This window comes from Rhinolophus sinicus, linkage group LG04 (genome assembly GCF_036562045.2).
Source record: "Rhinolophus sinicus isolate RSC01 linkage group LG04, ASM3656204v1, whole genome shotgun sequence".
Classification (NCBI taxonomy): Eukaryota; Metazoa; Chordata; class Mammalia; order Chiroptera; family Rhinolophidae; genus Rhinolophus; species Rhinolophus sinicus.
The window spans coordinates 100,226,507-100,251,994 of NC_133754.1; the positions used below are offsets into that span (position 1 = coordinate 100,226,507).

The 25,488-nt window shown below is 41.4% G+C and overlaps 1 protein-coding gene across 3 annotated transcripts in view; it reads left to right on the forward strand.

The window, feature by feature from the left end:
- The window catches only part of MTUS2 (microtubule associated scaffold protein 2), a 526,534-nt gene that overhangs the window by 220,290 nt on the left and 280,756 nt on the right, over nt 1-25,488 (forward strand). For all 3 annotated transcript variants that reach the window (XM_074330067.1, XM_074330069.1, XM_074330068.1), the window contains one exon: nt 9,386-9,583. In XM_074330067.1, coding sequence (XP_074186168.1) covers nt 9,386-9,583 — 198 coding nt within the window. The remainder of the gene's footprint in view (nt 1-9,385; nt 9,584-25,488) is intronic.

Below are 25,488 nucleotides of genomic sequence, written 5' to 3' on the forward strand. Positions count from 1 at the left end.
ATGTCTTTTCTGTTTCTCTACTCCTCATTTTGCACTGAGTCAATATTTTCTAGTGTAGAATTTTAATTCCTTTAGTGATATTTAGAAATAATTTTATTAGTTTTCAATTACAGTTAACATGCAATATTTATTAGTTCCAGGTGTACAACACAATGATTAGACATTTATATAACTTATGAAGTGATTACCCCAATAGATCCAGTACCCATCTGACACTGTACATAGCCCTTGCATAATATTGACTGTGTTCCTTATGCTATACTTTACATCCCCATGACTGTTTTGTAACTACCAATTTGTACTTTTTAATCCCTTCTCTGTTTTGACCCACCCATCCTCAACCCCACTCCCAGCTGGCAACAGTCAAAATGTTCTCTGTATTGAGTTTGTTTCTGTTTTATTTCTTTGTTTATTTTGTTGTTTAGATTCCACATATAAGTGAAATCATATGGCATTTGCCCTTCTCTGTCTGACTTACTCCAGTCAGCATAATACCCTCTAGGTCCATCCATGTTGTTGCAGATAGAAATATTTCATTTTTTTTATTGCTGAATAATATTCCATTGTATATATGTACCGCCTCTTCTTTCTCTGTTCATCCACTGGTGGACACCCAGGCAGCCTCCACATCTTGGCCATTGTAAATAATGCTGCAATGAACACATGGATTCACATCACCCCTCAAAGTAGCATTTGGTTTCTTCAGATAAATACCCAGAAGTGGGATTACTGGGTCTTTGTCTCTTGTTATAGCCTTTGTTTTAAACTTCATTTTGTCTTGTGTAAGTATTGCTACTCAGCTTTTTGTTTGTTTGTTTCCATTTTCATAAAGTATCTTTTTCCCATCCCTTTACTTACAGTCTGTGTGTGTCTTTCAATCTATAGTGAGCCTCCTGTAGGCAGAATATGTAAGGGTCTTGTTTCCTTATCTATTCAGTGACCCTATCATTTGACTAGAGCATTTAATCCATTTACACTTAAAGTGATTGTTGATAGATATGTAGTTATTGCCATTTTATTATTCATTTTTTTGATCCTCCTTCCCCTCCTCCTTCTGCTCCTCCTTCTCCATCTTAAAGAAGTCCCTCTAGCATTCCTTGTAATACTGGCTTAGTGGTGATGAACTCCTTTAGTTTTTTCTTGTCCGGGAAGCTCTTTATCTGTCGTTCTATTCTAAATGACAACTTTGCTGGGTAGAGTAATCTTGGTTGTAGATACTCACTCTTCATCACTTTGACCCTTTCCTGCCAGTCCTTTCCGGCCTGCATAGTTTCTGTTGTGAAATCATCTGACAGTCTTATGGGAGCTCCCTTGTAAGGAAGTTACTGCTTTTCTCTTGCTGCTTTTAGGATTCTCTTTTTGTCTTTAACCTTTGGCATTTTAGTTATGATGTGTCTTGGTGTGGGCCTCTTTGGGTTCATCTTGTTTGGGACTCTCTGCACTTCCTAGGCTTGTATGTCTATTTCCTTCACCAGGTTAGGAGAGGTTTCCATCATTGTTTCTTCAAATAGGTTTTCAATTCCTTGCTCTCTCTCTTCTTCTTCTGGTACCCCCATAATGCGAATGTTGGTACATTTGATGTTGTCCCACAGGACCCTTAAACTAGCCTCGCTTTTGGGGGATTCTTTTTCTTTTTGCTGTCCTTATTGGGTGTATTCTGCTACCTTAATTCCTAAGTTGCTGATTTGATCTTCTGCTTCATTTAATCTGTTGATTTCTTCCAATGTATTCTTCATTTCTGACTGGTTCTTTTATAAGTTTTCTATCTCCATTTTTAGGTTTCTTATCTCTTTGTTGAAGTTCTCCCTGAGATCACTGAGCATCCTTATAACCAGTATTTTTAACTCTGCTTCTGGTAGATTGTTTCTCTCCATTTTGTCTCCATTTTGTTTAGTTCTTTTTCTGGAGCTTTGTTCTGTTCTTTTATTTGGGACATGTTTCTTTGTCTTTCCATTTTAGCTGCCTCCCCATGTTTGTTTCTAAGTATTAAGTAGGGCTGCTTTGCCGCCTGGTTTTATTAGAGTGGCCTTATATAGTAGGTGTCCTGTGGGGCCCAGTGGCACAATCTCCCTGGTCACCAGAGTCAGGGGTGCTCCAGGTGTGTCCCTTGTGTGGGTTTTGTGTGACTTCCTGTTGTAGTTGAACCTTGGTTGCTGTTTGCACATCAATGGGAGGGACTGACCCTTGTGCTGACTGGTTGTGAGGACTGGCTGTGACTACAGTGGAGGAGCTATTGTGCAAAGTCTGACACTATAGAGCAAGATTCACATTAGCAGGGCTCTGATTCCTGCTCAGTGTGCCCTTTCGATGTGTCATCTATGGAGGCGCTAGTGGTGCTCTGCCTTGTTCAAACCAAAGCTGGCCACCAGGCATGCTGTTCCAGGCCTCTTGGGAAAGGCCCCACCACAGGCCAAGTTTAGCTGCAGCCTATACCCTGCCTGGGGCCACCTGGGAGACACAAAGTAATCCACAGATAGTAACCACCTGTGCCTGGCTGGGAGGTGCCTCAAGAGGCTCAGCTGTGAACTGAGGCTGGCTGTTTCTAGTGTCTGCTTGGGGCTGCTTAGCCAGAGGAATGGGGCATGCCGAGGCCAGATGCTGCTTGTTTGGGATTTGTGTACCTTTGAGAGATTTTAGGAAAGTCCATAGCATGAGCCAAGACTAGCTATTTGTCTGCAAAAGCCAGTGGAAGCAGTTTGGGTGGACCCACAAGTTGGGTGGGGTGGTGTCTCAGGGAATCACCAGGGCGGGTGAACAATATAGCCATGTTGGTGAAGACTCAAATATGGAGGCCACTTGTGTGCACACTGGGTGAGGGGAGGGTTCAACAAAGAAACAATGGCCTCTGCCAGCACTTCTCTCTGGGAGAAAGCTGCCCCATTCAGGCGCCCTCCTGAAGACAGACAACTCAGTTCTCTCCGTACATCCCTGGCACCTTTCAAGCTGCTGCCCCAGCACTAGAGCTCAGAGCAGTTGTATCCATCAGCAAGTAAGTCCATGCATGGTACCTTTAAGAGGGGCACCTAGGACTGCAGCCACTCTCTGGCTCACTCAGCCACAGTCTCCACTGGTTTTCACAGCCAGAAGTTGTGGTGACTTTTCTTGGCACTGGAGCCCTGGGCTGGTGAGACTGGTGTGGGGCTGGGGCCCCTCGCTCCTTAGGATCGACCTGTGCAGCTGAGGTATCCCTCCCAATTTTTAACCTCCACAGGTGGGCATGGGACCAGCCTGTTTTGTATCTCTGCCCCTTGTACCAGTGTAGAGGTAGATTATTCTGTATGTCCTTAGTTGTAGGGCTCCTGTTCAGCTAGATTTTAGGTAATTTTCAATGATGAGTTGTTCTGTAGCTTAGTAATTTTGATGTGGTCATGAGAGGAGGCAAGCACAGCATTTACCTACTCCACAGTCTGTACCAGAAATTACTTCAGTGATTTTTTTAAGCTATATATTTTTCAGGTTTTTTTTTTCTTTTTGATTGCTCTAGGACTTACCAATGCATCTTAACTTATCACAATCTACTTAATATTTATACCACTTTCAGTACGCTATAGAAATGTTACTCCTATGTAGCTCTATTCCCTCTTTTTTCTTTCTTATATTCATATGTAAGAATAACATATGTCAGGTACAAATCCAGTAATACATAATTTTAGTTATTACTATGTATTTTAAAGAAGCAGAGAATAAAGGAGAACAAGTATGTATTTTTACGGTTTGTTATATTAACCTTCTTATTTACCATTTTTGGTTTTGTTCATTTCTTCCTATGTGATCAAGTTATCATATGGTGTAATTTCCTTACTCCCATACAGCTTTGCTTCCACTCACCTCCTTTGTGCTAAATATATTATATTTCTATATTTTATAGGCCCAATAATACAATTACATACCTGTTGTTTTATACATTTTCATTTTTAATCAGTTATGAGGAGAGAAAAAATATATATTTACACCATCTTTTATAATTACATAATGATGTTTACCAGTGTTCCTTGTTTTTTTTTTGTGTTTTTTTTTTTGTGTGTGTATGTGTGTGGATTCAAATTATCATATGAGATTACTTGCTTTCAGTCTGAAGGACTTTCTTTAATATTTGTCATAAGTTGAGTCTGTGAGCAATAAATTTCTCTCTCTCTCTTTTTTTATTTATTTGGGGAATGTCTTTATTTTGGCTAGATTTTTAAAAGCTAGTTTCACTCCATATAAGATTCTGGGTTTTACTTTTAGCCCTTTGGCCTCTGATAAGAAGTTATCTGTTCATCTATTGGTATTCACTTTTTCATAGTCATTTTTCTCTTCCTGCTTTCAAGATTTTCTCTGTCGTTGGCTATCAAGATTTTTACCATGATGTGTTCAGATGTGAGTCTCTTTGCATATATCTTATTTCGATTTCATTGAGCATCTTGGACATGTAGATTAATGTTTTTAACAAATTTTGGAAATTTTCAGCTATTATTTCTTCAAATATTTTTTCTGCTCCTTTCATTCTCTTCTCTCCATTTGATATACTCATTATGTGTATGTCATTGCACTTCATGGTGCATTTCTCATTTCTCTGAGGCTCTATTAATTGTTAATTTTTCTTTATTCTTTCTGTGTTGTTGCTCATTGGATTGCATAATATTTATTGATCTATCTTTAAGTTCACAGATTCTTTCTTCTGCCAGTTTAAATGTTTGAGGACCCCACCAGTTAATTTTTCATTTTAGTTATTTTACTGTTCAACACCAGAATTTCTATTGAGTTTTTTTCTTTTTAAACACTTTCTATTTCTTTATTGTTATTTTCCATTTAATGAGACATTGTCATCACATTGCTTTAATCATCAGTTCCTTTAGTTCTTTGAATATATTCATGACAGCTATTTTGAACTATTTGTTTGCTAAGACATACCTTTGAGCCCTCTTGCAGACAGTTTCTGCTTCCGGCTTTCCCCCCCCACTATGTATGAGTCATACTTTTCTGTTTTTTTGGTGTATCTTAAAATGTTTTGTTGTACACAGGACATTTTAGATAATATATTGTCACATCTCTGGATACTGATTACCTAACTTCCTGTCTGGGGCTTGTTGTTTGCTTATTTATTTGTTTAGTAACATGGTTGGTCTATTTCAGTGAAGCCTATTTCCCCCACAATGTGAAGCCACTGATGTCACTGCACAGAGGCACAGCCTTGGGAACGTACATAATCACTCTGATAGTATTGTGGCAGAGCTTTCTTTGTCTCTTTCCCTGATCTCTCTGTTAGGCTGTCTTCCCCCCTTTGATAACACGTCCAGCTATCAGGCTCCACTGATTACTGCCTGATTGCTCTATTGTTTTTTACAATGCCCTGGGGCATAAATTGCTCCACTCTCTGATCCAATTAAATTCAGGCTCCTTTTCAGGGGTAGTTGTTGAAGCCACTCTTTGAGATTAGTTCTGAGACCTGGAAGGCTTTTCTTAGCTATTTTCCTGGTTCTTTTGATAAAGTAGCTTACCTACAGTTTATCTTGTTGCTCTATTGAACCTATCAACTTGCTCCTCATTGCTTACCATAAAAGTCTACATTGTTTTCAAGAGTATCTTTAGACTTGAATTTCTTCACCACTCTATTCCAAATAAAGCCAATTTCTTTGCCATAAAAATAACAGTGCTTCAGCCATTTTTGTTCTTATGGCCTGTCTCTACCCTTGGGCAAAATCTCTTAGTCATAATTCTGCTAAGGGGTAGGGATAGTGACTGTTCGTCTTAGATGAGGATGGGAAATGGTGGTAGCCTGCCTCTCCCCATGAGATATCATAGCTGTTGACTAACTGAGAGAGGAAGCTGTCATCTTGGCCACACCCACCTAGAGTGGAGCTTTCATCATGCTGAGATGGAGGGTGCAGAAAAGGAAGGGAGTGGGTTATGGCTCAGGTATCTTCTGCTCTCATCGTTCTTAGTGAGATTTAATAGATTTTTTACACAAATGTTTCTTCATTTGCAATATGCCCATAGAATACTTTGCAGAGACTTTACATGATTGCAATTTTTTAAAAAACAATTTTCACCAATTATGTTGTTTCACTAGAGAAAATGTCCATAGAGCTCCTCATGCCATTCATATGGAAGTTGTCTCTCTTATGCGCTCCTTGGTTTTATTATGATATAAACTGTATCATTTGTTTATTGAGGGATTACTATGCACCTGATACATTATTTCTATGAAAGTCTATATTCTTGAATAGTCCAAGGACACAAAGTACTTGGAAAAATATATTCTTCTGATATGCTGGACTTGTTTGAAAAATAGGAAGGCCTACATATTTTTATAATTAAGCCCCTTTTATGAGAAACTAAGGTTAAATTAAGGCATATTCAATTAGGCACTGGTGGTATAAAAATATTAAGACCTTCTTCTCCAAACCCTGAAGGTATGCATACTATTTGTGAGATTTATCTGCTAACAGAAAAGACCATTGTATAGAAATTTGATATATAGTGGAGGTTACATTAAATTTAGGAAAATTATATACACAAAGAGTTGGGACAAGGCATGCTTCCACAAGTAGCTCCAACCCCTCCACACACACACACACACACACACACACACACACACACACAATATTTGCCTTCATTAAAAGGAAGAGCTGGGAAAAACAGAACATAATCATACCATTTGCAACAACATGGATGGACCTAGAAGATATTGTGCTAAGTGAAATAAGTCAGACTGAGAAAGACAAATACCATATGATCTCACTTATATGTGGAATCTAAAGAAGAGAATAAATGAGCAAACAAAACAGAAATAGACTTAGAGATACAGAGAAAAAACTGATGATTGCTAGATGGGAGGGGAGCTGGGGATGGGGGAGGTAAAGGGATTAGAAAGTAGGAATTAGTCAACAGGATATAAAATGCAGTATGGTAAATATAATTAATAATGTTGTAAAGATTATGTAGGGTGCCGGATGGGTACTGGACTTATCAGGGGATCAATTCATAGATTGTGTAGATGCCTGACCACCGTGGTATGCACTTGATGTAGAATAATATTGAATGTGAACTATAATTAAATATATAGTATGTAGTCACGGATGTAAAGTACAACATAGGGAACATAGTCAGTGGTATTGTAACAGCTATGTACGATGTCAGAGGGGCAGTAGACTGGGGGAAGGGAGTTATCACTTTGTAAATGTCAATCATTATGTTGTTTTGTACACCTGAAACTAATATAAACAAATAAAATTAAGAAAAAAAGGAAGAGCTGGACGAAGGGAATGTGAAAGCTAGAAAGTAATTTAGAGACCCACTTCTTGTGTACTTGGAGTCCTGTGTTGTCAAATCCTCCTGTTCTCTCCCTGTGTGGCACTGCTACTTTTCTACTAATGGAATGAACAATACTTGAATATAGATAAGGATTGAATAGGATTTTTCCATGAACATGTTCAATGGCTTAATTGACTTATGTATTGATTTAATAAACTTAATTTTCATTCTTAAATAAATAATAAATGAATGTTTACCACATGCCATGGTGCCTCTATTAGGATTTCTGACTCTGCCTTCATTCCAAAATATGGGCTTGTTTGTTTTTTTAAACTTTTTCATATTCTACTCATTTGATTTTGTGTAATCTAAAGTCAGTTATTGACTAACTTGGTTAGGAAGGAGGTTCTGTATAACTGAAAAATAGTATCAAAATGTAATAGGTTTAGTATATATTTATTGTTGAAATTACATTTGATTTTTTAGCAACTCGTTTACTGTTTAATGGCATCATCCCAAATTGATTGGGTGTACACTTATTGTGAAAATGATATCTGATATATCATGGGGACACTTTCATTGTTCTGGGGATATCATGTGACATTATACAGAATGATATGAGAACAATTTAAAGGCATTGGAAATGACATTTAATTGATAATGCAAAAGGGCCATTGCTACTTATTAAACACTGATTATTTCTTCTTTGTCATATTGGAGCATTTTTCTAAGCATCAGGACAGACCTGAGTTGCAATACCTGCAGGCCCCGTTCCCTGTTCCCTGTTCCCTCTGCAGACACCTGATTCTTCCCCTCCTAGTCCTGACCCAGGAGTCAGGAAGCCACGTATGTGAAGGTTCCACTTTCATGTGCACATGCAGCCATCTGTGACCTCACCGTTAGGGGGCGCTGCTGGCAGAGGAAGAGGCGCCATTGATGCAGCCTGACACCTATTGGTTCTCTAGCTATTTCCACCCCTTAGGCACTTTCTAATATGGAGATTCTTCATTGATTTTTAGATACTGAATTTTTACAAATGGACGGTTTTAAAAAAGTATGTTTTATCTGCAACCAGATTACTCTTTCACTAAAAACACGGCTGAGGATTTGTATATAAGCACTTGGTGTCAGGTGAAAGTTGTTAGATGGGTTGACAAGGGCAATTCTACAGAATACTGGGAAGCTTGGCCCTTTTTCCTTTGAAATTTCGTATCAAAGAGCATGTGTGTGTGTTGATAACATTCTGGTTCTACCTGGCACTGAGAGGCTTCTTGTACTGCTGTGGTGATTATGGCAGTGGCAAAGAGTGGAGCCCCGCTCAGAAACAGTGGTGCCGAGATGATGGATCTGTACTGTGATGTATTATTTCAAGAGCTGGATTTGTACATATCTGGGAACTAATTTTAAAGTTTGCACTAATATAAAAACAGGTCATAGAAAGAAAAAGAAAAGGAAAAGAAACCTAACATTAATTTGAGTACCTGTCGGTTTCTGTGTTACAAGCAGTGTTACTTGTACTAATCCTGCAAGGTCAGTTTTACCATCTGCAGTTCCTCCTGGAGGAGAATACTGAGGTTCTAAGTGTCAGTCAAGTACCCGAGCTCACACAGCTAGTGGTTGGAGAGCCTAGGTTTCTAGCTGGCCAGCACCAACAGTCTGTGCTCTTTCTGTCTCATTCCTGCAACCCACAAAAGGTTAGTAAAGGATTCTTTGTACCTGTTTCCATCACTGACTACCTACTGCTTATGATTGCTAATGAATAGCTGCCACAAAGGTTTCTTGCCCCTTGTATGTCAGATTTTAAGGTGCATCTCAATTTCACAATTCTAGGGTAACTTGCAACCATAAGTGTTCTCGTGCCTTTCAGCTTCCTACCCACTTCGTACAGTTCTTTCCGAGCCTGGAGAGGGTCACTTGTCTGTTTTCCTCTTATCCACCTGCTGCCTGTCCTCTTGGGGTTCTCTAAAGCCCCTAGCCCCCATTGAGGGGCTTTCTCATAGAGCAGTATTTGTGGACGTGCTGAATCGGACCCTGCAAGATGCCTTGTGGTCTGTTTTTGACAGAGTGGGTTCATACTCACACTGGGTGTATTCTCTATCTTGCTGTCAACTGAGACTTTTTGTTGGTTTGTTTGGGTTTATTTTTGCAGATTTAAAGAAAGTCTCCAGTTCGAATGCTGCAAAATCCAGCCTGCCGAAATCGGGCCTTCGCCCTCCTGGATACGCGCGTCTCCCGGCCGCCAAGCTGGCGGCGTTCGGCTTCGTGCGGAGCTCCGGCGTGTCTCCCTCGGTCTCCAGCTCGCAGGCCGTGGACAGCGCGCCGCCCGAGTCCAGCCGCCTGGCCCCGCGTAAGTGGGCGTTCTCCTGCGGGCAGGCGCCTCTCCGCACGTGGGGGGCGGGGGGGAGGGGGCGGGGAGAGGGGGGACAGGCTTCCTTTTCTTCATGTGGTAGGCTAACAATTTGGGTCGACTACCTGTAGCTGCCATTATTGGGGTTTTAAGAATAATCTACGGAAGAAAAGTAGCCCGTTTGGCACTAGCATTTTCTCAGTTATGGGGAATTAATGTGCTGGAAAAAAGACTTTTAAACTCCTCATGAATCTAAAACATGAATCATCCAGGGACTGATCGCAGGAGCCCTTTGTTTCGTGGATAATAAGTAAGAAGTCAAAGATCCAAAAAAAGGGGTTACCACGTTGTGCTGTGACGAAACATGTTAGACGTGAAGTATTAATGGGAAAATCATCACAGGCACCTGTGAGTACCTGCAGTGCCTGCATACCGGCGGATCACGCGACCGGGATGACGTTCTACATGGGAAAGCACAGCTGAGGGTCTGCAAGTCTGTGCCCCGGAAGGGCCGTGTTAACCGAGATGGGTGCCGTCCAGGCCTGGTTCCTGAGATGGGTGTTGGAAGCTGTATTTTAAAGTATGAATGGATAGCCTCATAGCAACCGGTGTCCCTAACGATGACCCAAAGGCTGCCCCACTCGGCTGAACTTTGACAACCAACCCTGTCTCAGCCCTGTCAACTTCAGGGTTGTTGTTACTGATTCTGAAGCCAGGGCGTCTCAGATGCTGGTTAGCAAGAGTCTGCCTGAGGGCCGGGAAGCTCTGACAGGTTGCCCTGTGGAGCGCTGTTGTGAAGGGATTATAGAAGTTGAATCAATTTGGAAACTTGGAGGATGTGGGGGGGGGGGGGGAGAGAGAGAGAGGTTGAGAATGAGATTGGTTATATTGTTTTTTTCAGTTTCCTTTCTCCAAGCTTGTTCTTTCTAATCCTTTCTTGGGTTTACAGAGATGGTGTGTGGAACGTTTGTATATTTACAGTTTTAAATTTTGGTTTTCCTGGTTATTCCTAGAAGTAATGCATTACATTTTCCTTTATCTTGATGTGTTTGTAAGCAGTTTCTAAGAGGTTCTTTGCTGGCTTGGTTTCCTGAAGGTGTTGTGGTCAGGTCTACCTCCCCCAGATCCATTTTAGGAATACCGGTGTACTTAGGGCTGACATCATGGCACAGTAGGTGTCTAAAAATCTGAAATGTGACTATAATAAAGAACTATTTGCAAATGTGTAACTCGTATTTTTAGATATGCATGTGTGTATTCCCAGTCTGAAGATCTTTAAATATAGAAGCAATCACTTGTCACCCTTTTTAGTAGTAAAATTCCCAGTAGCATATTTCTCTTTTAGAGGGAGTACAAAGGAAAAATATCTCATATGGTATATATCTTTCCAAGGAAAAAGTTAAGGTTTTGAGTCCTTAAAAAAAAATTAACCTCAAGCTGACTAAAATCTCGTGCCTTTGGCAGCAGCTTTTGCTAAAGGAAGGCTGACAGTTGTGGACAGAATAATTCCAGGTGTGTTTAGGGCATTTTTAATCACCCCTGCTTCAAAGGATACTAGACAGGGAATCCCTGAGCCCCCAGGGCTTATGTGCCAGAGAAAATAACTCTTAGTTTAAAGACCTCATATTGAAAGCAATATCTACTCTATTCAGAATTTTCTGTTTTTAAAAACAGTATGTTAGAATTGATTTTTATTTGTCATGTCACGATGCATAAAGTTTGTACTTCATCAGTGAACCCCAGATAAACTTCACACCCATTTGAATTGCTGTCTCCGTACCATTAACCATTATGCGTATACTTGTTATGAGAGGGAATGTCAAGAACAATGTGTGTATGTCCCTTACTGGAGCGGTGCTGCTTTGATGACAGGGTGAAGTAAAACATGAGGCTCCTGAAAGAGCAGCCAGTCCTTCGATGACCTCTTCGGAGCAGAGCCTTGCTGCTTTAGCTCCTAGAAACGGCTCACACGATATCAGAGTTGCTTCCTGTTTTGTTCCTTGGAATGTTGGTCTTTCTCCAGACATCACTTTCCCACCGGATTCATTTTAGGAAAACCTCTGTCATTAGCGATTACATCGTGGCACAGTAGATGTCTCAAAATCTAAAATGGGACTATACTGAGGAACTCTTTGCAAACATGCAGCTCATATATTTAGATACTCGCGTGCCTATAAACAGTCTGAACAGGTCCCACAGTGACTGTGGCATGATAAATTTGGGACACTTCTAAGTGATTCTAAGTCCTCAATGTTTCCTGGGCCACCTTGGCTTAGCTGCAACTCTTTTTTTTTTTTTTTTTGGTCTGTCTACTTATTTTGGCCTACCTAATTTCCTGGGTTCTGAGGGACAAGTGAGGATGAGTGTGGAGAGGGGGCGCCGTGAGTCCCCTGGATGTGGTCTCAGCTGTTTTCTGCTCGTCAGCCCTCCACACAGGGCTCGGGCTCTGTGCCGTCAGTGCCACCCCAGTGGGCAGTGGCTTCCTATGTGACAAGGTTTGACAAATAGAGCAGATCTGGGTAAGTGGATTATGTCTGTAGGTCCTTCGAACCTGATGGCCTCTGAGCATCCAGTCCACCCCCTCATTGTATAGCTGAGCAAACTGAGATCAGGATGGCTCGCTTGGGGTCCTGGGCCTGTGTTCTCTTTCCTCTAGTTAGTTCTTAAAGCTGCCATGGAGGGGAAAGACCCACCCATGATTTGAAGCCTTTTCTTCCAATGAAGCAAATTTTAGAGTCCGAGTTGCCTAGAGAGTCGCCCCAGGCCGAATCCACCTGTCCTCAGCCCTTCCAGTGTGGTCAGCAGGGAGCTTTAAGGGCGTGAACACTGTCAGTGGCGGGAGCATTCCATTTTGTGCAGAAGACGGCTCTCCTTGTCAGAATGTGCTTTAGGTGGGCTCAGGCTGCCCCCTGCCCTTCCCGACTAGCAGCCCAGTTTCTCTGGATTAATACAGACCCTGTGTGATCACTGCTCTGCAGAAGACAGTTCTTGGCACCTCCCTTCCTTTGCAGGTTTGCCCACCGCGTGAAGATTATGAGGTTGGCCCATCTAGAAGCTCAAATAGAACTTGAAATCACACTACTTAGTGACCCATAGCTTTAAGATTGAATTGAACAGGAGAAAACTAATTCTCTAACTTGAAACAAATTTAAACTTAAAATCATAGCAGGTCTGACCCAGTATGTTGCTCATCATTTTTTTTTATAGTTTTCAGAGAAGGAGCAGAAATCTCCAATATGTACCTTAGCCAATAGAAAGTTAGGGAAAAATAATTACTCTAGAATTTAGTGTTGGTTAACGTACTGTAGACTAAAGTATACCTAGTTGTCAGGTTTATCGGCAGTTAGCTGTAGACTTGATTTTCTCAGTGGGTAAGTAAGTGTAATTTAAAGTTAAAACTTTGGGTGTGTGTGTGTGGCGGGGAAATAGGAAGACTTAGGGTTTCATGAATTAGTCATGAATGAATATAGATCATATCACCCAAGGGTAGAATAATTTATGTGGAGGATCCTATGTCGTGTATTCTGAAGAGCACCTAACCCATTGGGTGCTCAAGAAACAGAAAACATCAGAAAAGAATATAAAGAAAGTGACTTTTGCAGCTATCCTGCCCAATTTCTCCTCCACCTCCTCTCTTTTTAAATACCGTCATGTTTTCTCTATGGGGTGAGCTAAGACCAGAAATCATAGACAGAGAATTTGAAAAGAGAAGTCCAAAAGAAAAATGAAGGTTTTCTCTCCCTGCATTTTCTCGGTGCAGGAAGTAGTAGAATGTTTGGGGAAGTAGGAACGTATGTGAGGAAGTGGACAGAGACTGACATTTGTATAAATGACCATGAAACTAGGATGGATGTGCCCTCAGCCTTAAAAATGATAGCAAGTTGGCTAGAGGTCGTGAGTTGGGGTGGAGGGATGATTTCTGATTGCGGGGGCAGGGAGTTTCTCACAGGGCTTGCAAGCTGGGCAGTGTTTGGGGAGGTGGAGGTGTGCTCTGGGAGCTACTTCTAGCGGAGCTGTGGGTGGGTCCAGGAAACCTCCTGAACCTAAGGGATTGCCATTCCTGGTGTAGCCTGCCCATTCATTACGTTGTCTGTCTCCTGAATACTGAGGGCTGTGTGTTTGAGCTTCCCAGGTTTGTTCTTACAACGCATCCACTTCAATTCTTTCGTCTTCCCTTTGGCCATCACAGCGTCAGCTGTTAGCAGTTGGGACATGATACTGAATCTGTATTTCCAGCCCCGTCCTCTCTCTAGAATGACTCACCTACATTTCAAAGGACCTTCCAAATATCTTCAACTGGGTAGCTCAAGCCACCTCAAACTGAACATTTCCCCAAAAATGAATCTTCCATTATTTTTTACCAACCCATACCTCCTCTCAAAGTTGCTCTATCTTCTAATGATATCTAGCATCTCCTGGCTACCGAGGTTGGACATTTTAGAACCAGCATTATCTCTCCCCTTCTTTCTGCTTTCCTTTGTCTTCAGTGATCAAATCTGACCAATTCTTACTCTCTCACATTTACCCCACTCGCAGTCTTCTCACCTCATCATCTTAGTTTTAATCATCTTAGTTTTAATAATAGTTCTCACCTAAACTCTTCTCCGTATGTCTTCACTGTCTAATCCATCAGGCACTAGATCATTTTCCCTTCAACCCTGTTTTGATTTGTGTCCCTGTTCCAGGTCCTGGATGTTCCAGGTCCTCCCTGACCTGCCCAGCTCCTTCTCACCTTCCCCACACACCATCTCCCTGACACACACCCTCAACTAGCCAACCAGAATTATGCACATTTTTCTCTGAGCGCTTTGTACATTCCTGCCTTTGGGTCTTGGTGTGAACCATTCATCTCTGCAATGCTCTCCCCTGCCCCAAATCTCTCTGTAGATTATGTCATTTTCAGGTGCAATTCAAATATCATTTCCTCTTAAAAAAAAAAGCCTTCCTTCAACTGTGAACCCAAAATGAGCTTTTCTCCTGGGAACTTCTCCAGCCCCTCGCTTGCATCATTTTTTTGTGGATTATCACATACCGTCTTATTGCAATTATTTGTTTCTATGTCTTGTCTCCTCTATGGATTGTAAGGTTTTGAGGATAACAGCTATGTTCCCATAATTTTAGTATCCCTCATGCTACCTAGCATGGCCTTTACAGTAAATAGTAGAATTTCAAGAGACATTCTCTCCCAATAGAAACATTTTCTCTTAGGTAAGAGTATGGAACATGAGAGACCTTGGAGAGTAACTTGGACAGCTTTCTGAAGTATTTTGCATTGGGAAAACATTTTCACTTTATCAAAACTTTTGCAGGTCTTGAGAGTTGGTGAAGTTCATCATTGTGGTTTTCACAATTTTCTAGAATCTCTAAAATGTTGCTTCCATTGACTCTGCTGTACCCACAGATAATTTTTACAACTCAAAGAATAGAAAAGATAATAGGTCCTTTAAAGTGTAATTCTATTCAGAGATAAATTATCATGTAGACAGACCTAATAATCTCACAAATGTCTGCTAATCTATATATCTCTTTGAATATAATTAGCCATTTAAAAAGAATTGGGCTAAAACCCTATTGTTGAGGTTTTTCATGAGAGAATTTCAAAGTTTCCAAAATTAAATATCTCTACTTGAAGACATTAGATATTCTCATTAAATTCTAGAGTTTTATTTCTTGTTTTACTACTTAAATAAGTGCACGTTCTTTATTGAACAGGATTTGGGTTCTGGGGATAATCAGAACTGGAAAATCACTAGCCTTTTTGGAGGATTAATCAATGAAAATGAAGGTTGATATGAAAGCCTTTTGCAATGCTAACTTCAGTGTTTATGCTCATGAATACTATAAAATACATTTATACACATAACATGTTTTATTTTTTTATATCTGGCATGCATTCTAAATAAGGCCAGAGTTGACAAGAAGTGTTATTAATAACTCCTGGTGAAATAGCCATTAGCCTGTCTCATGTTCCCTTGGCAGAGAGGGAGTCATTTTTTATTCATGGAAAAAGGAGCTGGAAGGGACCTGTGAGGTCAGATTTCAGAGACGCTATTGCCTATTTGAGATTAAGCCTTATTGACATTGTATATTCTCTTTCACAACACTCAGACATGGACCAGGTCCACCCAGAGATGAGATTAGAATGTAAATGTATTTTGTTTTGTGTTTAAGAAAGTTGGCCATTTATGGTTGTAAGGTAAACTGAAATTTGGGGATAATATTTCTATTTATAGTAAAAATCACTTCTAGTTGAACTGCCCATTTTTTCTTGGCTGTCTCGCTTTGTTAAGATCAGATTGGCCATTTGGCCTTCCCCTATCTGTACTCTTTCAGCATCTGTTATTGGGTGAGAATGGAGTTCGGTGCCACAGCTGCTGTGACGCGGACACCGTTATCCTTGCGCTTGTGAAGTTAGAACCAGTGGGGAGATAGGAGTGTGCAGACGCAGCCATGCAGGGAGCGGTTAGTGGGGCTGTGGCGGTTAGTGGGGCTGTGGTTGGAGAGGGCACAGCATTTGGTGGGCAGGTCGGGGAGGACATACATGAAGGAGGAAGCATCTTCTTCTCCGGAGTGGGGGTGGAAAAAGACCACACCACCCTCGGGCCCTCTCCTGGCTGTCTCAGCCCTTCTGCATTGTATCTTTGGATCCAATTGCTCCACACTGGTTTTAGGTAATGACAATGTTGTGGATTTGCTGAACAATCCAGCAAAGGAACAAAACAAAGCAAAACACAAAACCAATGGCAAAACAACAGTAAAAGAATGTGACAAGAGTGTAGAACAAGGAAGTCCTTAGAGAGTGATTTGGGCAGCTTTTGATAGGCAAGTTTTTGATAATCCTTGAAGCTGGATGGTGGAACTGAGAGAGTTCATTATGTTATTTACTTCACCTTTTTTGTATGTTCAAAAATTTCTATAAAAGAAGGTTAAAATCCCATCTTCTCTCTATGTGGACTTTCACTTCTTAGCAGACGTCATAGCATGGTGGTGAAGACCCTGGTCTCTGGAGGTAGACTTTCTGGGTTTGCACCCTGCCTCTGCCATTTACTAGCCTGTGACTCAGGACAAGTTACTTATTAATCTCTCTGTGCCTTGGTTTCCTCATTGTAAAATAATAATAATGTCAATAATAATAAATAAAGTAAGTACAAAAACCACCATAGGATTGATGGGAACATTAAATGGAGTTAGTAGGTGGGAAGTGCTTAGAACACGGCCTTACACAATAATAATAAAGTTCTTTTGGCCATTCCCATCCACTGGCCCTGTTCATGAAGCTCTGTATGGAGAAGGATTTAAAAGCTCAGTCGGGAAATGGCCATGATGGATTAACTGTGTCTGGCATGGGGTCAGGAAGGGGCAGTGATAACATCTAAGCCAGGGAGATGACATCCATTCATTCCTAAAGTTTTATAGTCAGCGCTCTCCTGTGTGGTAAGTACCTTTCCGAGCATTACACTTAAACATATATAATTTGTGAAACATTAAGGCAGGCAGCTCTGGAAGTTGATCAGATGATTTTCATGGGAGTCTCTTACCTTAGAGCTATAAGTTTGCGGTTGTTTGGATATTTATAAAATATAGGCAAGGAAAATTGAGTTCTTTATCTAAAAGGGATGTGCCACGTCCTTAGCATGTGATCATTTAAGAAAATACATTCAGTTGGGTTCCCTTTAAGTGAAACATATTTATGCAAGGTGACTAATACATACCACATTAATCTAAGCTGATGGCATTTCAAACCTCTGCTCAAAATAGAAACTGAGAGTTGGATCTGATTTTATTTTTGTGCCTTTCTAATGTCGGGAGGAAAAAAAATGGGAACATTTGATTTTGCAGTGTATGAAGGACTTCACACAGCTTCTTGTTTTGCTAGAATCTAATTTCCATTGTACAAGGGTTTTACTTTGTCAAACATCTCAATCCTATTTGGACGGGTGGGGAAAAAAAAAAGAGTGAGTACAAAAACCAAAATAAGCTTCTCATTTTCTCTGGAAATGAGGAAGTCAAACACATGCCCCTGAGGAATTTAAATATAGTTCCCTGGACTCTGTAATTATGTCATTTAAATTATTCTTTATAAGGAAAAAATAGAATCATTTTCACTGAATGTTATGAATTTTCTCAATTATTTCCACACATTCTTTCTTTTTCTCCTCTCTTTGCTTCCTGCCCACATTTATAAGGGAGAACATGGTCCTTCTGAGTGCTATTCATTGCCTATAAGTGAAAATATTTTCTTTATTGCTTCAGTAACACCTAGTTTGTCTGCTTTTACTCAGATATGTGGGCAAAACTGTTAAAACTCACATTGTCCCTCAAAAGGTTAAGTGCCACTTTCTAGCACGTTCTAGCTCATTCAAGATATTTAATGAAGAAAGGCTACTTTGAACTATGGGAAAATGGTTAAGATAAAAAACATGCCACACTTGCATGCATAATATCAACATTTAGGTAACAGAATAATTTTTGAGAAAGTCAGTTAACCTCACTGGATTCAGATTGTTATTATAAAATTGGGAGGGTTTGAAGTAAGTGAATTGACCACTTTTGGTTCTCAAGAACTGGGATTATGTAACTTTATTCTATAAATAATATGGAACCATTTATGGTTCTTAAGTGATGAATAATCAGAAGTGTATGTGAGAAAAATTAGTGTGATAATGGTGAGCAAAGTCATGTGGAGAACAGAGACTGTGTGTGACAGATCTTAATTCTGCCCAAATTAGGGCTACTTCCCTACTGGCCAGACATTACTTTTGTTATTTTTTCCTGTCATCGGAGATGGAAGTGTCAGACTACTGACAGACAGAGAGCAGCTCACAGGTTTTACTGCCCTGCTTTTTTCTATAAAATGCAGAGCTGTGGGATTCTTGGAAGTCACCCTCTTGCCCTTGCACTCTGCCTGGTGCTGGGCATCTGGGTTATTGGTCCAAGACCACCACAGACACGGGAGGTGTGAGCAGGCGAAAGGAGGAGGGGAGAATGTTTTCATACCTTTCATTGCTTCTGGCTTAGCAGAAATGATGGGTAACATTCTGTCACAACTCTCATGTCAGTTGGGACAATGGCAGGGAGGAAATAGTAAAAACCAAGCAAGCATAACTTGTAGACTCATATTGACTTCTTACAGGGACTGTGACAACAGTACATGCTTTCTTGTATCTGTAACATGCACAGGCTGTCTTCTGGGAAGGTTCATAAAGATCCTTGCAGTATCCCCCTTACGGCAGTAAACAGGGGTCACATACTGATAATCTCTTTTGAGAAAGAGAATAAATTTCATGGTGATGTCCAAGGGTTCTTTGGCTGCCATAACAGGCAGCACTTGGGGGAGAAGGTTAGTGGGAACCTGAAATAGGGCTCAGCAGTGGGAATGGCAGGAGAGGGCCAAACATGAAAGAGTTAGAATTGACAGTTCAAGAGTACCTGAGAGGGTGGGGCATCTGGAAGGATGAAGGACCCACTCACAAAACTGTGGGTTTAGGAGCAGGAGTGGGTTTGAGGGGGCTCTGGTCATGTTGAGTTTGCAAGAGCACCCTTCATATAAATATATCCAGCAGATTGACAGAAATACTGGACTGAAATTAAGGAGAGCAGCCATTGGAAAATAAATGATATTCAGAACCACATGTGACAACTTGGGAAGTGCAAATAGGATAAGATAGGAAGAGGGATGTCCACAGATCCTGCAGGGTGTATCTGTCTAGGTCGGGAGTGGGGAGAACACAACCGGAAGAGTTGTGGTCAGCGAGAAGGGAGCAGCATCAGGAAAGCCCAGGGAGGAGAGAGATTCCTGGAAGGGAGGTGGTCATTCAGTGTTCTCTATGCTGTGGAGGCTGAGATGGTTCAATCCTGAGAAAAATGGATCTGCACACTTAATAACAAGGAGGTCACTAGTAGCTTTGAAGATAGCCTGAACAAAGTGTCTCAGGGCAGAAATCAGGGCACAAAGGGATAAGGAAGGTATTGGTGGACAGTATAGATTAATGTTCAGAATTTTGGTGGAGGGAAGAGAAAAGGACCACAGCTCAGTAGAGGAGCAGGAAAGGTTTTTTTGTTTGTTTGTTTGTTTGTTTTTTGTTAAAGAAGCTTCTAGAACGAAGTTATGGATATCACCCCCTTTTTTTATTGGGGAAGGGGAACAGGACTTTATTCGGGAACAGTGTGTACTTCCAGGACTATTTTCCAAATCAAGTTGTTGTCCTTTCAATCTTAGTTGTGGAGGGTGCCATTCAGCTTCAAGTTGTTGTCCTTTCCGTCTTAGCTGGGGAGGGCGCAGTTCAGCTCCAGGTCCAGTTGCTGTTGCTAGTTGCAGGGGGCACAGCCCACCATCCCTTGCGGGAGTCAAACCGGCAACCTTGTGGTTGAGAGGACACGCTCCAACCAACTGAGCCATTCGGGAGCTCAGCGGCAGCTTAGCTCAAGGTGCTGTGTTCAATCTTAGTTGCAGGGGGCACTGCCCACCATCCCTTGCAGAAGTCGAGGAATCGAACAGGCAACCTTGTGGTTGAGAAGATGCGCTCCAACCAACTGAGCCATTCGGGAGCTCAGTGGCAGCTCAGCCCAAGGTGCCGTGTTCAATCTTAGTTGCAGGGGGCAGAGCCCACCATCCCTTGCGGGACTCAAGGAATTGAACTGGCAACCTTGTGGTTGAGAGCACACTGGCCCATGTGGGAATTGAACCGGCAGCCTTCGGAGTTAGGAGCATGGAGCTCTAACCGCCTGAGCCACCGGGCCGGCCCTTGTGTTTGGTTTTGCTCCTTTAAAACAAATTTTTTTTTTAGCACATGTAAGAATGCTTCTGATCAGAGAGAAAGAATTCAGTGGTAAAGATGAGATTGAAAATAAGATGAAAGTGAGGATAATAAATAGAGCCATTTCTGGAGCTCTATTTATTAAATAGGTGGGAATAATATGAAATACACAAGTGTGGAGAGTAGCTGTGAAGATAGTAAGAAAGGAATAAAGGATGAGTATCGAGAAATGTTGGACAAAAGGAAAAGAGCTTGACAGAGATCGCATTAGTTAACTTCATTAGTCCCAGATAATTATAAAGTAGGGTTTTTGCGAAGCGCCAACATGATGGAGTTGGAATTTTGTAAAGTAAAAGGCGTGTACTGCTTACCTGGAGCGATACAATATGAGTCAGTAGGAGGTAAAGGGGGATTGGAGAGTGGCATAAAGTCCAACTGGAGATTGGAGAAAATGACTTTATCCAGGACAGACACAATCTACCAGACTTTACGACTGTCCCCAAAGATTGTGGTGGATCTCCTTCTCTCTACTTATTGTCCCTATTGTACTGTAAATTGGGGCAATTCAAATTCCAGAGTGAATATATTATGTTTCTCACGAACTTCGAGTCAACTGATAGTTAAATACAACTCCATGGGAACAGGGATGTGGGAGCCCTGAGCCCTTGCTGCCTTTTCCCTTCCCTGTCCCACCCTGCTGTTCAGTCTCTAAGGAATCCGTGGGGCACGATTAGAAATTACTGGTTTGATAGAAAGTATGTCTAGTTGACTCAAGAATTGGAGCTGGAATTCACTACTATGGTCAAAAGAGTAAAGTTCTCTTCTAAAATTTAAATTCCTAATGATTGTTGCCAAAAAGGAGCATTTTCCTACTTGCTGGTTTGTAATAGGGCCCTTGTGTGTCTCTTGCATCACTGTCCAATAGAACTTCCTGTGGTGATGAAATGCTCCATATTTGTGCCATGTGGGGCTATTAAGCCACTTAAATGTGGGTAGTGTAACTGAGGAACTGAATTCTAACTTTGGTTCATTTTAGTGACTTTAAATCTAAATAGCCACATATAGCTAGTGGCTACACCATCAGATAACACAATTCTAGATTGATTGTATCATCAGTTTCGATTTTCTAAAATATATAATAATGCTTCTGATCATCACATCTTTAAGATTCTTAATGGCAGGCATTTCTTCATTCATGGGGAGGCACTCAGTATGACTTCCTGAAGACTGGAGCTTTGGGCTCTTGGGTTAGAGACACAGAACTAACGAACATCTCTTATTTGATCCCTTTAAAGTTTTGTATAGGGGTTAGGGCTGGGGAACTTTCTAAAACCATAGATGATGCCTCTATCCCTGACTGGTTGTTTAGTAAGTTCATACCATTGATTACAAGACGAGGTCATAGAAGGTGGAATAAATCCTTCATAGAGATAGTTATCCTCATATATAAGAACAGCAGAGTGTGTCATTTAACATTTTTTTTAAGATACCTTCGTGGAGTGTGTCTATCTAGACAGTTGGACAGTATTGAAACTAGAAGGAAAAAGGGGGACATAGTAAATCCAAGGAAAGATGGAGGGGGAGGGTCAGGAAGGACAGTGAGGGGAGTGAGGTACAGGTGGTAATATGTCCATGGTAGGAAATAACCAGGAAGGGGATAATGAGACATCAGTGCCCCATTGGCCTCTTTCTGGTTCAGCAGCATTCCTGACCTGGCCCCCTCCTCCCCTCCCCCCAGGTGGGGTCACAGTGAGAGCTAAAGTGAAAGCCCAATGTCAGGGCCATTCTTTGGCTCTTTCAAGTTGCAAAAATTTGTATGTTCAAGTAAGGGAAATTCTAGACTATTGATGACATACTGTTAAGCTAGTCCAATAGAATTCTTACCTGGGTGCTTGTGAACTTGGCATTGGCATCTGGAAGTTCCTTTCCCGCTGTGTTATGTAAGGATGATTTTGACCAGGCTACCTGTCAACCAGCCACATACTTCAGGGTCACCAATAACCAGAGTCACTAAAAACTAGGCATTCTTTGTTTTCCTTTTAATTTAGTTGGTCTTGTCAAAAATTACAAATTTAAATGTTGGAAAAATTGTTTGTATATATTGATGATAGTGTGTCTTTTGTATCTTTGTATCAGATACAGCTTTCATAATTGTATATGAAAATTCATTTTATTGGTTCCCTTTAAATTAGCAAGGTGAAATGTAAGGAGAGCTGGACTGGTAGTCAGGAGTATGGGTCTCTGACCTCAGCTCTCTTCCTGACTAGCTGTGGGGCCTTAGGCAACCCTTTTTACTTGTTAGAGCCTCAGGTTCTTCATCCATAAAATGAGGCATTTGGATTCGGTGATATTGACACTGCCTGCAAATGATTCTAAAAAAAAACAAAGGCTCATAATTTCAAGCTGAACGACAGAATATGTTCTATTTAATGGTTGTGGGACCATAACAAAGATGATATCAACTGGATCAACTAGGCATTATAGGGTTGTTATTGAGTCTATATTGTCTTAATGTATAGATATCTGTGAATAATGTCCTCTTCTAACTTGGAGCACACCCAGACATAAACAAAACCATATGTCTGCCTTCACACCTGACTGGCTGACCCCAGCTTCTCTGCTGTATTGGGGCCGTGTGGGGTTCAGTTCAGATATTTTCTTGTCAAACAGTTCAGAACTTTGGGAAGACAACAGTGATATGTGTTGAGAATTAGTAAACCCATAAGACAGAATTAGATGCACTGAGTGTGTATTATTTTTACTCTAAATATATATAATCAATTTATAGTAGATGTGGTAGGTTTTGACATAAATGTCTAGTTCTTCTCTAAGGAACTGAAGAAACTTCTCCCAATGTGGCTACGACATTGTTATTTCGATTCCTTATATCAGGGCCCTTAGTCTATGGTTCTATTTATGTTAATTCAGAATTGACTCTAACTGTTTTGTCAGTGTTATTGCTAAGGAGCATTACTTCTTCCAGTAAATTCTGAAAAATTTCCTCACTTCCATTTCTTTTGCACATGAGAGCATTTATTTACTGTCCATGATGCTTCCTCTAATTTGAGTGCTTCCTTCTCTTTCTGTGTGCTGGGATTTCTGTGGGCAAAGAATGAGATACTTTACAATCTCTTTCTCATGTAACTTCTTTTAAGGGTCAGAAATAAACATGGATGGATTTCTTTGGCAGAAACATGGATACCATGGCCGCAGCAGTTTTCCTCTCCTTGCCTTCTGCCACTCAGGGGGACTTTGAATTAAGCACACTCTGCCCTCGAGCAGACATGAGACTGTGTCACCTTTAGCATGTGGCAATGGAGGGCCACCAGCCACTCCAACAGCCCGTGGGAAGGGGTTGCCCTGCTCTCCTCCACATCTGTAGGTAACAGCCCTGGGAGTAAGCTGAGGAGACAGGTAGGTAATTATTGGAAGATGCTGGTGCCCCACCCCCATTCATTCTCTCTGGTTTTATGGTTGGCTATTAAAAATGTGACAGCATTGTGCAGGAATCCTCCTCACATTTCTGTCGGAGAGAGTGTGTGTGTGCGTGTGTTTGTGTTTCTGTATAGACATAGGTGTGTATATATACACCCTTACTACAGGTTTGCCAGAAGCCATATTGAAGTGTCCACACCCCCACCTCTTGCCCTTGCCACAAAACGTGTGACAGGAAAGCAGTCACCCGAGACTCACGCACCACGGCCACTGTGACAGAAATCTGAGGCTCAAATCTTTTTCCTCACACTCTTCATTAGAAACTCTGGGTGGCAGGGAGTTGACACAACAGACAGTCACGGCTGTCAACTGTCAACACCCATTGACTCTGACCCCTTTGATTAGAAAATGACAAATGCTGGCACATCTCGGACGCTGTCAGCCCAGAGATGTGCCTTGAAGTTGGTGCCACCAGTAAGATTTGTTAATGAAAGCAAATGAGCCTGGACCGACCCTGTCAAAATGGTTTCACTGAATAAATATGCTGGTGAAGCCAGAGGTCAAGAAGCAGGTGTTGTTTCAAGCAGGTGCTGTTAGCTTGTGTTTAGCAGTAGCTCTGAAAGTATGTGAGAAACAGCCCATGTCTTCCTCGACTTTTTTACAATTGAGGAAAAGATGTGCACACTGCCCGGGGTCAGGTTGCTTGCCTAGGACATGTAGGTTCCCTTTGGGTGGCTCTTTATATTCCTTGGGCACCTTCGTGCACCACACCAGCTCCTTTCTTCACATGTCCTGAGCTGCCTGTTCCTTCCAGGAGCCCTGTTTACCATCACAGAAGCCTAGGACATCCATGCTGGCACCTTGGATGCTATCCAGGTGATTGTGGTCACCCCACAGAGGAGAGGGCTGTCAGGAGAGGGGACATGACTTTTATTACTGTCCCAAGGTAATAAAAGTTAGTGATGAGCGGGAGCTGGAATATCGGTCTGACGTCCTTGTCCCGTGATGTACACCACAGTGAAAGGCAGTGAGGTGGGGTGAAGGGCGACTGGGAGTCTGGGAGAACACAGATCTACATACTGACCTGGGCCATCCCTGTGGCCAAATCACATAATCCCCGAGAGCGCCCAGTGTCCTCCCTGCAAAGTGGTTTCTGAAATGCCATCTATGGATATTGTGTCTCTGGTCCCAAGGCTCCGGAGCAGAAGGTTCTCAGAAGGCTCTGGGGCCCCTTGAACACGACTTTTCACTCAGAAACTGTAAGGAAAGACCCCTTATATTTACCATGTATTTTTCCTTTATCATAATTGGAGGGCATACAAGTTATGCTGTCTAGATATAGTAGTGTTGATAAAACGTAAAAATTACAGAGCTGTATATCTAGAACATAATGAATGTTACATTTTCCCATTTAAGAAAATCTAAGCTCTTTTAGTAAGATTGCTAAGAGGATAAAATCCAGGATCTCAGTAAGTGAATATATATCAGGCCAGTTTAATTGAGGAAAAAATTGCTCAAAAACTGTTTTTTTGTATGATATTTGTACTTTTTATTTTTATTTTTTATTAGTTTCAGATGTACAAAGCAACATAATAGTTAGACATTTGCAGCCCTCACAAAGGGATGACCTCTCTCCCCCGAGCTACTACCCCTCTGACATCTTGTATAGCTGTTAGAATTCCACTGACTGTCTTCTTTATGCTATACTCCACC